The sequence below is a fragment of the Platalea leucorodia genome (assembly GCF_965183815.1).
Source record: "Platalea leucorodia genome assembly, chromosome: 7".
Taxonomy (NCBI): Eukaryota; Metazoa; Chordata; class Aves; order Pelecaniformes; family Threskiornithidae; genus Platalea; species Platalea leucorodia.
This window is the reverse complement of record NC_138829.1, coordinates 52,427,299-52,445,531: the sequence shown is the minus strand read 5'-3', so window position 1 is coordinate 52,445,531 and position 18,233 is coordinate 52,427,299. Positions and strand designations below refer to the sequence as shown.

General features: G+C 41.4%; 1 protein-coding gene across 3 annotated transcripts in view; it reads left to right on the top strand.

The window, feature by feature from the left end:
• Window positions 1-16,361, top strand: part of LRP5 (LDL receptor related protein 5) — a gene marked incomplete at its 5' end in the record, with an annotated part of 238,636 nt that extends 222,275 nt beyond the window's left edge. For 2 of the 3 annotated variants that reach the window (XM_082318162.1, XM_082318164.1), the window contains 6 exons: window positions 2,335-2,571; window positions 5,707-5,817; window positions 9,598-9,834; window positions 12,229-12,368; window positions 15,257-15,354; window positions 16,015-16,361. In XM_082318162.1, the coding sequence (XP_082174288.1) occupies window positions 2,335-2,571; window positions 5,707-5,817; window positions 9,598-9,834; window positions 12,229-12,368; window positions 15,257-15,354; window positions 16,015-16,276 (1,085 nt within the window). In that variant the 3' untranslated portion in view covers window positions 16,277-16,361. Of the gene's footprint in view, window positions 1-2,334; window positions 2,572-5,706; window positions 5,818-9,597; window positions 9,844-12,228; window positions 12,369-15,256; window positions 15,355-16,014 lie in introns of all 3 variants that reach the window. The other variant, XM_082318163.1, reaches the window with a different exon arrangement.
• Between the last annotated feature and the right edge of the window lie 1,872 nt (window positions 16,362-18,233).

Here is an 18,233-nt window from a genome sequence, read left to right as displayed (position 1 = left end):
TCTTAAAAGTCATAAAATTTTCAAAACATCAAATGCATTTGTATTTTTATTTGCATTTTGTTTTTCAAGCTCTTGATTATACTTGAGTCGCATTCTTGAATATTTCTCCCTAATGAAGGAAGGACAGCAGCACTTTAGAAATGGTTTGCATGCAAGTGCAAACGATCTACGCCACCCTCAGGAGAAAAATACTCATACAGAAGTCTTGTCACTGGTTACAGCTGCGAACCTTTCCTTATGCTGGATTCTTTGTGAGTCCATTCCTCAGCCTGAAAGTTAATAAAAGCTCATTGGGTTTCCAGAGGAGTGTTACCATCCAGTGTCAGAGCACACCTCCAGCTTGCTTAATATTATTTCCATAGACAGGGTATTGTTGTAGAAGTCATTTTTTAGCTCAAATAAGGATTCAAAGACCTGTTGAAGCCTTAGACTGCAAGCTGTGAACTTTCACCTAGGTACACTGACCATGTACTACTGCTGAACTCTTACTTAGCTGCATGAAGGAAGGCCTTGAAACTGGTGCAAACCAGGAAGATAAGGTAGCTGAAACAATCAGCAGAAGCTGCAGCTAATCAAGATAAGAAAAGGAATGACCTGCCAGGAGACTGGGAAAGGATCCAATAAGGAACAAGAAGACCCCAGACCCAAATATCACTATGGGACCGAACCATCACATGAGGGGAGGGCAGCTTAGTCTGTAAGGGTATAATTACCCAGGGATTTCTTTGTTCAGGGTCCCTCTCTGGAGGCACCCAGCTCGAGCTGCTCTTCACCACTGTACCACTCAATAAATTCACCTGGCGTACATCATGTCGGAAACTCTGCTTCGGGGAAACCTAGGGTCGAGCCTGAGGGAAGAGAAAGCGCCTGAGGGTGAGCGTGTGTGTGAGTGAGGAGTCGAAAAGGGGTGCCCGTCAGCTCAGTGGAGCTGCCCGCTGTGAAGGGACTCTGGTCCTAGCAGATAAAGTCTCGGGTGGTGTGTGTGACTCCCTGAATGGTGTGTGAGTGCTCGGGCAGCTGCTGCTCCCTTAACAGTATGATGTGATACTCTGTTAATCCAAGTGGTAAAGCATCTGCTTAGAGCATTATCTGGCAACAGCAGCTGTGGGGACTAGTGACTGCCTCTGTTAACTGATTTAATTATGCCACAGGGATTTGAGCCAGCAACTTTCGAAATCAGTGGAGATCTATCTGTTTGCTGCAGCGGTGTTTTGAGATGGCCCCCTCATTTTGAACAGAACTGCTACTGATAACAACTGAAGGGACTTGCACATTGACTGTTTCTTTCATTGATACTAATGGTGAAAAAGTGTGTGCTAATTTGCTGTATGTAAGAATTAGGAGCAGTTTTTGCAATAGATTCTTAATCTGAATTGTCTTTGTCTTTTGACATTCTGAAGAAAGTGACTGTGAATGCCTTATTACAGCATAATTGTTGCATCTCTACATGAGGTTGTAGCTGCTGCTTAATGCTATCAGTGTGTGATTGCAACTTGAGCAACAGTATGGATGTGGAATGTATTGATACCAGGATCTTGGGGTCCATGAAGAGTCAAATTTTAAGGAAGTCCCAGCTTTCTTAGGTCCAACAAACATAAAAATGGCTGTGCACAAGGTCCAGTGTTCTGTCTCTGACCGTAGTGAAAGAATGTAAGATCAGGGCAGGCCTACAGCGCTCCTCAGACTACTCTCTGAACCTTCACTGACCTGCAGCCCAGAGACTTTCCAGCAAGAGGAGTTAGCTTAATGTTTAACAGGCCTTTACAGGTATTTTTTTCTCCATTCATATTTTTCAATTCATATCTGACTTGGAAATTTGTTTGTGGAGAAACCACTGGAAAAATAGAGAAACAGATATTGTAGAAGCAGGTGTTTTATGCTTTAGGTGTATTCATTGCCAATTAACCCAATGTGCCAGGTTTTTTAATGAAGAATTGTTCTAGGCTAATAAAATTGCAGGGATTAGAATTGTGTAGAATGTGGTTTGCAATCAGAAATTGAATATTCATTTGAATTTATGTGTATGACAGTGTCTTCCAAAAGGTAGCTGTTGGAGCCAAAGTAAGTATTTGTAGTTCCTGTCCTTAGTTCAGTGCTCAGCTGCTACAGCAAGCTTCTTCAATCAGCATGCATTCAGTTTTTGTTATGAAGTTGGCAAAATTTCATTCCCTATGCAAAATCATGTTTTCCTCTTTGCTGGAATCTTAATATTGTCACAGAAGAACTTCAGTCCAGGCATAAGTGTGTTTTTCTTGAATAAGTCCGTCACATTTTCACTCTGTTGTAAGGGCTAAAATTGAATATACAAATGTGATTTGTTTTCTCTTTCTCCAGAACCTCCAACTTGTTCCCCAGACCAGTTTACCTGTGCAACTGGAGAGATTGACTGTATCCCAATGGCATGGCGGTGTGATGGATTTCCGGAGTGTGATGACCAGAGCGATGAAGATAGTTGCCCCATATGCTCTGCATCCCAGTTCCAGTGTGAGAAAGGACAGTGTATCGATGCACACTTGCGGTGTAATGGAGAAATTGACTGCCAAGATAAATCTGATGAAGTGGATTGTGATAGTAAGATTAATTTTCCTGAACTCATGGTTCTAACATAAGTATCCATTTGGGATTCTGACTGTTCTTGAGAGAGATATATATATATGTATATTTAGTTTCAAATGGGGAAAAACAGCCTTAACCATAAGCCTAACTAAGCTATCCATTGATTCTGTTTTTCTTTCCCTCTTTCTTACTCTGTTGCTCAAATTAAACTTCTCTGTAGCTATATAGATTGCTGACCACGTAACTACAGATATGGGGGAGGTTGGAGAGAGTATCTTTAATCCATATTCAGAATGAAAACAGGACAGAAACTGGCAGAACTTACCACATGCTTTTTTTTCCTGCATAATTACCATTTTGGCTTGCACTGTTTCCACGGTGTCCACTTCACCTTCAGACAGTGGCCACTGCAAGGTGCCACAGGGAGGATGAGGTGGATTTAATCCTGTGACTGAATTGGGCGTTCTGAGAGTTCACTCTTGGCAAGCTGATGCTTATAATCCTGGATGTGCTTTTCTATGAGAAATCTGTGGAATGACATCCAAGGAACTCTTGCTGCTGCAGCTGCTTTGTATGCAGTCAGCCTTAGGATCTGGGTCCAAGAGAGAAGCATGGACGGGTGCGTTTGCATCATCCTTTGGTTGATGGGAAAACTTGCACGTTCTGTGTCTAGTATCAGGGCATAGCTGAAACAGACACTTGACTATGAGCTGGCACCATGGCTTCTTATTGCTGTACAAAGTTTCAGGAGCCTATTCGGTAGCATGACTCTTGCCCTGTGAAGCCTGAGGACCCTTGGCTCTACCCACTCAATGGCTAACCATTGCCACTGGGCCAGCAGGGTAGCTTTTTGTGGACATTTCAATGAGGAATTTTGTGGGTTTGCAATGTCTTCTGTAACTCTGAGCCTGGGCACCAGAACACCAGTACCTTCTTTGCAAACAAGAAGAGGATCAGCCATGTCCAAGTTCCTGTCTTTCTTGTGGGAGGTGGTACTTACTACCTGTACTGCTTCATCAAGAGGCTCTGCTTTGTCCACTATGGAGCACAGATGCAGTGTAACAGTGCCATTACCCACACACAGAGTCAAAGTGGAATGTGCATTTGGTCATCTCCCTGTGAAATGGTGGGCACTGCTAAGCAAACTTAATGCCAATGCTCCTGGCACCGTATGAACTCTAGGCACCTGCCTTGCCCTGCACAGCCCCTTTGAGGGCACAGATGAGCCTTACCGTCTGGTCTAGAATAGTTGAAGATACGTTTCTTCAGAGGTTGAATGCTCAGTGGTTGTGTGCCTAGTCCTCTGCAAGCACTTGGGCCACCCAAGACTAGACTTTTGTCCAGGATGCTGTCTGACACTTCCCTAGAAGGGCTATGAACATACTCAGTGTCCAGGGTTAGACTGAGGGACATGTGGCAAATGTGGCCTCTGTAGTCCTCAGGAATCTTTGAAGGCCAAGGCCTGAGTGGGTTCCTAAGAAAAATAAAACTGATAGGCCTTTCTCATCCTTTAGTGTGTGTCAGCCTATAGTATAGTGTATAGTACATTCTTGTTCTTTATATGAGGTTTATTAAGGTGGTGAGGCTAACTGGGCTTAACAGAACTTTTCTACTTCATGCATCAGAGGATTTGCCTTCTGGTCAGAGCAGTGATAATCACTGCCTTTCCATAGGTCTGAGTGCAATGCCTTGATTCTATCAGAAGCCACTTCTGTCCCCTGGTGTCCCAAGGCATGCTTTTGGAGAGTTGAATCTGAAGCATTGGCACAGGGGTTGCAGACTATGACTGGAAGTGGCCAAAGAAATGTCCCTGGATATGTTCGTGGTTCTTGCCCCACATCTTCAAGACAGTGGCGTTCATCTTCTGGAATTTATTGTGGCACTGCTAGCTGGTCCTCTCATACCCAGTGGAAGTCATAAGGTTAATGGTCTCTTGATATTGCAACTGGATTACCATGCCACTGAAGAAACTTCATCTGCTGTACAACACAGGTTCAGTGCTCCAAGTTGTCCATTGCTGGATCAAGAAGAAACAAGGAGTCCAACAAGGCAGGACAGCAACAGAAAATATGGCACATAAGAAGTGAAAGGGTATTAAGACAGAAGTCTTGATGGAAGACAAAGGAGCAGCAGTTACAACAATAAGTAGAGGGCTGGCAGTCACTGGCAAGTAGGAAGGTGCACACAGAACTTGGCCCTTGTCATAGTGCAAGAACCTAAGTGGTGTGGTGGGAGTTCTAGATGCTTTTAGAGCCTTCTGTCAACATGTGTGTGGTTTGTATGCGCTGTAGGACCTTGTGGAGCTGCACCCAACTTACTGGGGGCACAACAGTCCAAATCAGGAGCTGATGCATTTGGAACTTCTAGCTAAGTTTTTTTTTCCATAGATAATCAAGTTCTCTTACATGAGAAATGCTCTGCAAACTGGACCATGGCAAAGTAAGTATGGCTGTTCAGGAGGTCCACTTCATGCCACCACCAGTGTTGTGATCCAAAACATGAATGTGGATCTTCTTCTCCAGAAGAAAAGAACCTTTCTTCTTTTCGCATTGAATAACCTATACTGTGAACCTTCCAGGATTGCTGGTTACTAGCCCTCGTAAGACAGTCTCTTTACTGATCATTTAATATGCTTTGACTTGATGGAGATTACAAAGTTAATTAATAAGTCCTTGTTGCTGAAACAGGGACTTCTGAATATAGATAAGAAATTTAGCAGTTATTTAGCAAGGTTGTATTATATGGGGCTGCATACGATAATATTGACTATATAAGGTTTTATAATATGCCAAGTTACTACATTTTGTTAACATGTTGGGTGATCAGCTATACTTTCTTAGTTATTGTAAGAGATTCTTGCTGATTTGATCCCAGTTTGCCCCAACAGGACTGATTTGACAAAGGATGGGGAGTTACTGGGATCAGAATTTTATTTTAGCCCCACTGAGTAGGATGTACAGCAACAAGAAGGAAGACCTGGAGACATGCAGACTTGCATTTTACCTACAGCAGCAAAGCAGGTGTTCTGGTGCCTACCTGGTCATAATATAAAATGCACTGTGGCTTCATGTCTCACTTCTTTTGGTTTTATTAAGATGCTGAAATGCTCCTATGCAAGTAGTACTTAATCTTTTCTTTCTTTCTGTGCAGCAGTTTGTCTACCCAATCAGTTCCGATGTGCAAGCGGCCAGTGCATCCTCCTGAAGCAACAGTGTGACTCTTTTCCAGATTGCATTGATGGTTCTGATGAGCTTATGTGTGGTGAGATGTCTTTCCTTGAGATTCAAGCGCTATGTTCAGGTGTAATGTTCTACAAAAGAGTGTGAGCTTGCAGCATGGTGTAGCAATTCTGTAATGCTATTATTCCAGGTAATGCAGGAACAGCAGTAGTGAAAATGAACTGAAATCCCAGTGTTACTTCAGGCTAGTTCTAAAATGCTGTATGGGCTACAACACTGCCTTGTTTCGATGGGACTTCAGATCTATACCTAGGGGGACCTGATTCTACTATGCTCAGTACCTTGCAACTTGCAGAGCTGCTGATAAGCTTGAGGTGACTTTTAAAAATGCGCAGCCCTATCCACTGCAATTGCAGGGTCAAGCTGGAGGCTAGTTACGTGGAGGAACTAGCATGCAATGAGCAAGTGTCCACAAGAGACCACAAGCTCTCTTAAAGAGCAGGTAGGAAAAGAATATAAGGAAATACCTTGATTTTTCTGGGCAAAATCTCATGGCAGTAGGTAGGCACACTGATGGCAGTTGTTGTATTAGTCCTTAGCAGGGTCTGTTATTTTGCAGTCCGAAGTGGACAGTAAAATTCACTTATTTGTGCTCTGCTTGCAATTTCCCTCTTTTTGCACCATTGGGGTGACTGGTGCATGAAGTTTTCAGGCAGTGGGGCAGATAAAGGGAGCATTTAGCAGCTCACGAGTGGTTTAGCAAAATAGTTGGAACACATAGCATTTTAGAACAAAAGCAAATAGATGTGCTGATCTGTCAGTAATTCATTCTGAACAAATACCTTGTGTTAAGTTTGTGTAGAGAAATGCTGCACGTTGCTTAATAATGTTGCCTATAGGACCTTGGCTAACTGTAAGGTTTTTAATATCTTAGAGTCTTGTCAGGTTTTGAAGCACCAGTTGTCAGAAGCTGTGCCACTGCTGGGATGAGAGCAGGGGTCACCAGGTCTGGTCAGGGTAACCTTGTTTCTTCCTTCCATCGTCACAGTGGGTACAACAAGGAAAAGTGTATTTCATGAGCAAGAGTGCTGAAAGGAGCCCAAGTGGTGAATAGAAAAGGCTAAAAGAATGGTGACAAAAACCGTTTAGCTCTTCTGTTGGAAATTTCAGACTGAACATGCTCCTCATGCTTCTCCCACATCTTGCATTTATCTCTCAGCTCTCACCCAGTTCCCCAATCAATTCTCTGGATAATGTAAAGCCACTCCTTTTTAGTTTTTCTTTGTGCACTTGGCAAACTTTTGTGCTGCCAAATTAATGCAGCGCTTTCCTGTTTGTACTTTGGGTCCAGTCCCGCAATTAGGTCTTAACTGATTTAAATGTGTCTTTATGTAGACATAAGACTGTCTCCTCTGGAGTCTCTTTGTGGAACAGAGCATTCTGTGGTTTCTTGCTTGACTGAGGGAAAGAACTGAAGCAGGGAATAAAAGTGATTGTTGCTTTCTAGATAAGGATGTTGCAGTAAAAGAAGCTAGGTTTAACCAAAATGAGAATTTTGTGTTTTAAATTGGCTAATTTGGCAACATATCTTAATTTTAGCTTTGCTTTTTTCTGGTATCATAGCTGAACTAATCTGACTATTTGAAAGTTAGGCCCTTAGCTGACATAAAAGCTGTCATGCACTAATAAGTGTGAAAAGTAGATAAAGACTTTAAAACAGAAATGAGCTCCTGATGCTGAGCTGTTAAGAGTTTATTGGTAGATCTTCATATTTCCTTTATCTTCCCTCTCAAACTTCAGTTGTTTTTCATTCCCTTCCACTGAAACCAGAACCACTGGAGGAAAAAATTTATGAAGTGAAGGCTTGAATCTTACATGAACCGTTTCACTTCTTACAACTTCATTAAGGGGTTCATAGTTTGATCTGAACATGTAAAATTGATAGCCTTTGGCCAAGTTTATTTTGATGTTTTCACTTTATGAATATATATATTTGTGTATGTAAAAAAAGAAAATTAAAAATGTTGTGTGAATCACATGGAAAAAATCATATTCACTGAAGAATGTCACATATGCGAAAAACATAGAGGTGTCAGGTTTATTTTGGCAAGAATTTTGAATGTGTTACCCATAATCAGGGGGAGATATGATACATAGCTCATCTCAAATACTGCAGCGCTTTTTATTATTTAACATTGGGCTATATAGGTGTGGTGGGTTGACCCTGGCTGGATGCCAGGTGCCCACCAAAGCTGCTCTATCACTCCCCTCCTTAGCTGGACAGAGGAGAGAAAATATAATGAAAGGCTCATGGGTCAAGATAAGGGCAGGGAGAGATCACTCACCAATTACCATCATGGGCAAAACAGACTCAACTTGGGGAAATTAGTTTAATTTATTACCAATCAAACCAGAGGAAGGTAATGAGAAAATAAAAACTGAATATTAAAACACCTTCCCCCCACCCCTGCCTTCTTCCCAGGCTTAACTTTAGACCTGAGTTCTCTACCTCCTCCCCACCGGTGGCACAGGGGACAGGGAATGGGCATTGTGGTCAGTTTATCACACGCTGTTTCTGCCGCCCCTTCCTCCTCAGGGGGAGGACTCCTCCCACTCTTCCCATGCTCCAGCGTGGGGTCCCTCTCACGGGAGGCAGTCCTCCACGAATTTCTCCAATGTGAGTCCTTCCGACGGGCTGCAGCGTGGGCTCCTCTGTTTCCACAGGTCCTGCCAGGAGCCTGCTCCAGTGCGGGCTTCCCACGGGGTCACAACCTCCTTCAGGCATGCACCTGCCCCATGTAGAGTCCTCCACAGGCTGCAGGTGGATATCTGCTCCACCGTTAACCTCCATGGGCTGCAGGGTGACAGCCTGCCTCACCATGGCCTTCACCACTGTCTGCAGGGGAATCTCTGCTCCAGTGCCTGGAGCACCTCCTTCCCCTTCTTCTTCGCTTGGTGCTTTAGTGCTCCTTGGTGTCTGCATAGTTGTTTCTCTCACATGTTCTCACTCCTCTCTCTGGCTGCAATTGCCATTGCACAGAAACTTTTTTCCCATTCTTAAATATGTTATCACAGAGGTGCTACCACCATTGCTGATTGGCTTGGTGTTGGCCAGTGGCAGGTTTGTCTTGGAGCCAGCTGGCATCGGACATAGCGGAAGCTTCTAGTAGCTTCTCACAGAAGCCACCCCTTATAGCCTGCCCGCTATAAAACCTTGCCACACAAACCCAATACAATAGGGGAAAAAGAAGTAAGAAATTGAAAGTATTTGAGATATTCTGGATTGTGTTTTCCTTCCAATGTGTAAGGTTTTCTTTAGAAAGCAAGTCATATTTTAGAACAGAAAAGTATTCTATATTAAGGCCTGTATTAGCTAGGAAGAAATCCACTGCTTAATACATATGGTAGCTTCCCTACTGGTAAAATTTTTTAATTTTTTAATGTTACTGCTAGCCCAAATGGCTTTTGAGAAAGCAGATTCCTCTCTGATTAAGGATTTCATGTTTATAAGTGTCCTATATCCTTAACCTGTAGACTTGGTTGGGGGGAAGAAAAGGAAACTTTCTAGGCTGTTGTTATATCAAGATGATAAGTAATCATGTTATGAGATGAATTGCTAGACAGGAAGGAGAGTACCTTGCTAATACTGCTTTATGTACGTGGAGGGGAAGAGGAAGCATGAAGTCTTGTGCGTTGAATTGGAATATATGGAGTTATAGATGCCTGAGTTTGGTGCAGGTACTTCGAAAGACACTGTGAATGACTGTGAGCTGACTGATTTGCTGCACAAGTTCCAGGACAGCAACATATATATTGCCCCATGTTTAATGACCTCCTTTTTTTTTTTCTCCTCTTTTTCCAGAAAAAACAAAGCCAGCCTCAGATGAGTCACAGCCACACAGTAGTGCCATCGGTCCTGTCATTGGTATAATACTGTCACTTTTTGTCATGGGAGGAATGTACTTTGTTTGCCAGCGAGTGGTGTGTCAGCGCTATGCCGGGCCCAATAGCCCTTTTCCACATGAGTATGTCAGTGGCACCCCTCATGTCCCTCTTAATTTTATTGCTCCAGGAAGTTCTCAGCATGGCACTTTTACTGGTAAGGATGGTAAGGACCTTGCATCTAATCAGTACCATTACATTGTCTGGATTTGGAGTGCTAGATGTGGAGTTTTCAAAGAGCAGAAATTAGATGTTGTTGATCTGCTCATTTGGATCAGATATGCAAAAACTATTAGATGCATTTCATAGGCATCTTGCCAGACTTTCAAAGCAATTCTCATGCTAGGCTGTATCTGGACAAGTATCTATCTTTTTGATAGAAAATCTACAGTATTTTGCCAGTGAAAACATCCTCTTTAAATAGTTCATTCTGATGTAATAAAGCCTGGGGTTTGCATCCTACTTCCTACCTAAGGCCTGCAAAACACTATGAAGAGTAGTGAACCATGTGCAATATCGGAAACTAATAATGCATGTGCCATTCAGCGTTCTAGTGAGAGCTTTGTTGAATTGTTCTTTGTGTCTTGGACTCAGATGTCCTTGTTTCTGTCCTGTCCATCAAAGGTCTTTACACAGTTTTGTCCTGTCTGCTCAGGATGGGTAAGTTATTCCACAGTGGAAAGAAGCAGAGGAAAGAAGTGAAGCAGCTTAGTTTAGTATAATAAAAAAACCTCAGGGGATAAACCTCCCTCCCCAAAGTTAAAACAGCAAATGTGGGAGAACACTGCTTAGTCTGGGTGTGGTTTTGTAGTCTGGCTGCTCTTTGCCTGAAGCGTAATGAAAACATCCCCTTTGGTTTAGCCCATCTCTGAGACAGCTTCCCTGTTTGCTTTTGGACAAACTACTTATTCTCTCTGTGTCTCAGTCCTTCATCTGTAAAACAGCAAAGCTTCTCTACCTTCCAAAGGACTCAAAGCATCCATTCGGAGAAGTGCATGCAGCTACGATGCTGAGATCGAAGAAGGACTTGAAGTATACGTAAAAGCTCAGGATATTCAGCTAATAGATAAGAACCCAGAAACCTCATACAGACATCAAAGTAAACACTTAAATTATGTACCTCAAATTATTTTACAAATGTAAAATATACTTTTCATAGAGGAACTAGCAAACTCTTAACTACAAAGCCCTGAGAAGAAAGAATATCTCTTCATATTGTTCAGGAAGCTGGAAAGTAAACGTTCGCCTGTAAAGCTGCCAGGCAGGGTCAGAATACAAGAAATCCATACTTCAGAGTGCTTAGAGTCTGCTTTTCATGTCAGCTGAAAATCAGATAGATGATACACTTTAAGACAAATGAAAAGATGTGGCACTTCTTCATATTAAACAAGTTTTTGAGATGTGCTAATTGTTGTTTTCTTCTAGCTATGGCTTTGAAGATAGCCAGATACAACTCAGGTTTTGTCTTTCTCACACTTTAATGACTGTGGTCAGCTGTTCCTGCTTAAATTATGGTTTTATGGCTATCAAGAGGTTTTTGTGGTAGGAAATAAAATTTGAGGATGAAATCACTGCAGGTGAAATCTTTGCAGTGGTGTTTTAAATTGGATTTCACACTAAAGCTTTTTAATTAAAGCAACTATCAGTGGTTTTCGTCTGTACCTCTGTAGGTGCTAAACTAAGCTGTCATTCTGATTCTCATTCGTATTTGTTAGTTTTTTCTAATATGTATTGCTATGACAAGTTACAACAGCTGAAAATATTACCATTGATGTTAATTCTAAAGAAAAGACATAGGTTCCTAATACCGTGGCATTTCCAATAAAGATAAATAGTCATGAATCATGATCACAAATAGAGTCACTCTGCTTGTAATAAATACTTCCTGCATCTGAAAAATTTCTGAACACTTCCCAAACTAAACACTTCCATTAGCACTGAATAGTCTGACTGGAAGAAGCTGAAAATATATTGTCTGATTTAAGTGTATATTAGAGTAAAACAGATTGGAGAATGTTGTCTTCCCTTTTCTTGTCACCCAGGTTTCCTTCCTTTTGCCTCTGCTGATTTTCAGTTTAAGCAGTGATCTTTTTCAATAAAAATAATTATTTTTTTGCTGTTGTTCATGTACTGGCAATTGAATTTCTTTGGATGGAAATGAAAACTTTGGTGGTCTCTAGCTTGTTTTTTCTTGTGCAATGCATAATGCTTTTTTTTGCAAATGCCTGATTTTGTTTAATTGGAAAATTTCTTAGTTTTGGGTGAAAAGTTTGGATCAAGTGTTCTGGGGATTCCTTTCTCAACAGAGTGTGAGAGCGGGTTGTGAGGAGTTTGGTGCTGCAGTGAGACAGTAGGTGGTCTAGGGGTGAGATGTTTTCTTTACAAAATATTTTGTTCCTTGTAAACCTGAAGTTTTTACATAAAACACTTCCCAAAGTGACAACCAGTAGCGTTGCACAGGTTTGCCAAGCTGTGGATTTGTTTTCTGTTTTGTATTGGTAGATAAAATTGTGGTTTACCTAACCGTGTTTTCCTCTCTGTCTCACTGCAGGCATCTCTTGTGGGAAGTCCATGATTAGTTCCATGAGTCTCATGGGAGGAAGCAGTGGTGCCCCCTTATATGACAGAAACCATGTTACTGGAGCCTCTTCGAGTAGCTCATCCAGCACTAAAGCCACTTTCTACCCACAGGTATGTCTTGAAAAATATACCTGTAAGTTAGATATCTCCCACTTCTAAAGAAAAGGAAGATGAAAATTTGTGCTACTAAATAGAATGTTAATAACAGTTGTTCTTGGGTGTTAATGTTTATGATACACAGGCCCAGTCCGACACCCACCGGACTTCACAAAAGGGCTTTGTTGTAGTCCATCAGGCTTACACAGTGCTATATGGTGTCTAAAATGTTCTGTTATTAGAGTGATACTCAGCTGGGTTGTTCCTGGGCCCTTCTGTTCTTCTGTCTTGACTCGTTTGGAGATGCCACCTCTTTTGTTCTTTGTAAACTCTGATGTCAGTGGCCCAATGACATTTTGCACTGCATAATGCTGCAGGCACACATAGAATAAAAAGACAAACAAGGCGCAACAGGACTGGAATGCAAATGCATAAGAAATAAGCTTGGCTTGCTATTTAGATAGTGTCGATTGTTGATTCAGAAAACCAAGTGTGTGCACTGGGAGAAAACACTGGTACCAGCAGAGGTTACTTTGCTTGGGTTTTCTTAGCTGTAATTTAGCACCATTTCTGCTTTTACCTGTTGGAAGTGACAGAATTTTAGTCCCCATATCAGAGTTTCATGAATTCAAAGACGTATAGTATGAATGGAAATGATTCTCTAAGAATATGGAGCAGAGACATACAAAGGTTACTGTTTGCCAGTATTTTGCCATATGACAGGTTTTTTTCCTTAGTGCTTCTGAGCAATATATACATTCATCTGTTCACACAAGCTTGCAGAGTCAATCTGCTAGCTATTGATGTGATTTTTCAGTAATATTTAATCAGGAGCCCACGTATTATGTGGCTATATGTGCATTTGTGTTTACGTGTAAATGGTTATGCTATGTATGGGCATTTTGATTGACAGTGTTTTGACCAGTGGCAAATGTGCTCTCTCTCCCCTTTAAGAAGGACAAAGATGGAAAAGAGAGGCTTGTGAGCTTATCTATTGATAAGGTAAAATTTGTTACTTATTTCTCGCATTACCTTCTCAATGAAGCCATCAAGAAGCTAGGTACAGCTAGCAGATGTTTGGAACTCAGCAGCCCTCCTAATTTAGCTTGTCTAATGCTTCACCAGTGTCTCTGTAACATGCTGAACAATTTCATGGTAGTACCTGCTTGATGAGTCAGTGCTACACTAAAAAGGATGAACAGAAAAAACTTAGCTGAATTTATATTGAGAAAACCTTATTTGAATAAATCGTGAAAGAGGAAAGAAGCCCGAGAGCTGATCTGGCTGTGCCATTCTGTGGGATCTGTGTTGGCCAAAAGATCAACTCTTCCGCTAGACTTCTGGCCTAAGCTAATCTGACTGTTTCTGGGAATTCTTCCACACTTCCCACTCTGGGCTATGTCAGCCAGCGCCTGCAGGGATGATATCAGCCTTTCCTTCAGGAAAGGCATGCTGGATTCTTAGAAGGAAGCTGTTGCAAGGGCTTTGTTACATAAAAGTTACTCCTTAATCCAAATATTTTGGTCGGTTCTACCTGGTAGCTAATTACCAGCTTTAGGTTAATAATAAAAAGGAGAGATCTGAGCATCTAGTTGTCTTGGCTTTTATGTTTTTTGTAACACATCTTAGTGGTGCTGAGAGATGGTACAGTGAATAGAGACGAGGAAAGAATTTATGTCAGTGGAGTTATGCCAGTTTACATACCTGAAAACCTGGCCACAGGCATCCTGGCTGACGCTTTGTTAGCTGTATTTAATCTGAATGTGAAGTGGTGTTGATGCAGCTCAGGGTGCTAGTAGGAGAGAATCCAGAAGTAGCATGCAGTGCTCCTCCAAGGAAGAGGATTTCTGGAAGATACTCTTGGGGCAATTACTCATCATTCCCCACAGCTGGAAATGGGTGCTATTCAAGCTTGTCTCCCCTCACGTGAATCTGGATGCAGGGCTTTTCAGTATTAGTAACAATGAGCTCAACTCAATGGCCAGGAATCATTTTGCTAGATGCTGCACAGTGAAGACCAAAACAATGATCTCCACTCCAGTGATTTTACAGTATTATTATGAGAGAATAGGATGCTATCATGGTCACTGTGGCAGGCCCTGGGTTGGCAGAATGCCCAGGACAGGCTGCGTACAAGATGCTCACATCAGTAGCAAGGCCCTACCATCAACAGCAATGTTGTAATTTTCCACATTGGAAGGGATGAAGCGCTCTCCTTGTTTTTAGGCCAATGTCCTGCTGGCCATGTCAGGGATTCTGCTTCCTGCTAGAGGAAGAATCCTAAAGGATTCTCAAGCATAATAAACTGTATTCCTAGTGTGAGGGTTACCAGCAACTATGTATATGTACACACAGTCTAGGGCAGGCTATAACTATTTTTTAGCTTTTAGGCTTCTTGCATTGTGAACTGTGCCAAATGATATGTTTACAGAATGACAGTTAAAAGGATGGAGTTGTATTAGTTATAGTAAAGGAACTTGGCCTCCTGACCCTACTATTGATTGGGTATGTTTAGAGGCTGGTAGTGGAACAGATTTTATTTCCCATTAGCATCTGCTGAGGACGGTATCAGTCCTTCTGTCCAAGGAAGTGCACTGAGATTGACCAAAACTGGGTCTAATTTCCAGCTTTACCCCAGCATTCCAGCATAATAACAGATGTGGCAAGGAAGAAAATTCCCTGTACTGTGAGAACTTTGAAGGCCTGCAGTGTACCTAAGCCCAGAGTAAAGTCTCGTAATGAACTTCCGTGATCTTTAAAAATGCATTAACCCACCCAAGCAGCAAGGAGAAGAAACTAAAATAAGGATGAGTGACAGGAGGAAGGCATAAATAATATTTTCAAAATAAGTAACTTGTATAACTAACCCAAACTTTCACACTGCTTTTTCCTGTTCTTCCTAGATCTTGAACCCACCTCCTTCCCCAGCTACCGATCGCTCCCTGTATAATGCAGAGATGTTTTATTCCTCAAACATTCCTTCAACCACGAGATCTTACAGGTACAGCTCAGATAAAAAGGTTTGATAAATCTTCTGTTGATCTGTCCTTTAGTTTTGGATCTTAAGCAAAGTGTTCTTGTTCAGACTTTACCTTGTTTAAAAAAACCTTTCCCTCTCATAATAAATGACCATTCAAATGGAGGTTATGCCAGTTTTGATGTTAAACATTGGCTTTGTGTTCTTATTTTGACACAACAGGGTTTAGCGCCTTTCAATACAGTGTTGCTGAGTAATAATGCAATATATATGTATGTTATATTGGTATGTAACAGTCACTTAGCATCCTGTATAGACAAGGTTGGTGTTTACTGTTCAGTTCCTCAAGCTTACCTTAAAATTCTTTGATGAGTCAACCTATTTGTTAGTGACTGGGCTAAATGGTCATGGTGGTCTCCCCTGGCTGGTCAGGGGCTGGAAGAATGCACTGGTGCCTGAGGATAGTTGTGCCATTCAGATTTAACACAGTTCAGGTACTTCTTGTTGGGTTCCTACGAAAACCTAAATTAAGGCTCACATAGTATTAACGAGCAGGCATCTTGACTGAGGACACAGAGCTGTTCATTTTCAGTCTCTTTCTTTTTCTTTCTTTTTTCCTCAGACTGCAACTAACGCATGTGCTTGCTTTTTTTTTTTTTTTTTTTTTTTTTTTTTTTTTTGCAGGCCATACCTTATACGAGGGATAGCTCCACCCACAACCCCATGCAGCACAGATGTTTGTGACAGTGACTATACTACTAGTCGATGGAAGGCCAACAAATACTATATAGATTTAAATTCAGACTCAGACCCTTACCCCCCTCCACCCACACCTCGCAGTCAGTACATGTCAGCAGAAGAAAGTTGCCCTCCGTCTCCTGCCACAGAACGAAGCTATTTTCACCTCTATCCCCCTCCACCCTCTCCTTGTACAGACTCCTCATGACCTCAACAGAAGGAACTTTTCCTGTAAATATTTTAAAATATGAACAGATTTAAAATATATATTTTATGATTTAAAAATAATTTGGGGTGGGAATTAAAAAGAAGAAATGTGAATAAAAATGGGTGGGAGGGATGGGGCTGTGAAAAATTGTACAGAGGAAGAATATTTATAAAATTGATTTTTTTAACTTAATTTCCATTCTTTTGTGCCATATTTGCCTTTTTGAAGTCATGAAAATGACTCAATCTCCAAAGGATTTGGGGAGGGAATGTCGAGCCTTTTTACATTTTTAAGTCACCTTTTTACATGCGAAGTGTATGTAATTTTTTTTATTAATGTGAGACAAGAAAGTGAAGTGGCTTGTGGGAGGAGTTTATTCACAGAGAAGAAAAACACATTTAAATAAAATTTTCAGTATCTCATCCCTTCACCAGCACTGAGAGAAAACATGCAAAGATGACAACCCTCAGATGCTCCTGTTTGCAAATCAGCTGAGTGCTTCGCAGCAGAACTTGTATGCCGAGACTTGGATTTCAAACCTCCCTCTCCATTTGCTTAGCATTGAACTGGAAGAACACTTCTTTTGGCCAAACTTTCCAGCTTAACTAGGCCCACATGCCCTACCTCATGTCAGTGCCACTCTGCACATGGCCAATTCTGGAACTGATTCAAGCTAAAAAAGATAACCAGCCCTAAAAAACTTGGTTTAGCTCCAATCAGTTCCCCACTTGACTGGGTGAATGGTAGCAGAAGCAGTTGTATTGACCTGTGGGTGAGAGCAAGGGACAAGTTTAAAGTGGTATTTAAGCTAAGAGGAATGCCTGACAAACTGCAGATTTGGTCAGACTCACCATTTTAATTGTGATGAAACCAAGCTCCTTTATCCTTCCTTGTGAGACTTTGATGACTGTCTGGGAAGAGGCTGCTTCTCAAAATACAGTGCTAGTGCTCTTTTTCCCAAAAGTCTAGTAATTCACTGTGCCGGGTCTCTGAGATGTTTACCTGTGTTGACTTGATCAGAGGACTGCTTCATCTCTAATATTCATTTTCCAAAGTGGAATGATATGGTCACTTGTATTAATTTAAATGACAACAGTTGTTTGTTTTTTTAATTGGTGTTTGTAGAAAATGGTATCTGCATAGCTCAAAACAAAAACATCTGCCATTCAAACAGTTTAGTCATATCTCATAAAAATTTGCCACAAAATTAGTTCAGGTTTAGAAATAGACAGAAAAAGTGCGGGGGGGAGGAAGGAGAGGAAACAAATACTTTTTCCTAATTTTGTTGGAGTAAAAAAGATAAACTCTCATACAAACTGCTGTAACCTAAGGACATCATGATCAGCAAAGTGCTCATGTTCCCAACACATACCAAAAAAAACCCTTTGGGAATGGGGGGCTAAGATCAGTCCCTTTCAAAATACAGAAGATAAATTTTTGCTTTGATTGCTCTCTTGCTGTAACAAAAGGGAGTGGGTATTGTATGGCACTTTATAAATGCAGCTCTGGTGATGATAATGCGAGTGCCTACTCGGGACATCTGAGGGAAGTTCTGAATATGCAGTTTCGCACCTGTTTCTGCAGCTGCTAAATAACAGATGTGTTGGGCCTTTGACAGCCTTAATATTGTTGGCAACAATGAAAACTTTTTTCTTGTTTGAACTTAAATTGTACTTGGTTTTGGGTGTTTTTAGTAAGTTATTTGAGAGCACATCACAGGAACCCTACAACTCTGGGACAGACGTCTTTGTTGTGGTGGTGGAGGGGCTGGGACCACAGTGTTCTGATCCAGTTTGTGTTTTCCGATTTATTAGTTCAGATCTGTTCTTCCTATCTACATTGTTCAAGGATAGGATTTGTGCTGTCACTGGTGTGTTACTAAAACTCTTAAAGTAGCTTTTACTACCTTCATGTCTAAATTTTCACTTAAGAGATTGAGCACAAAGAAGATTCCCAC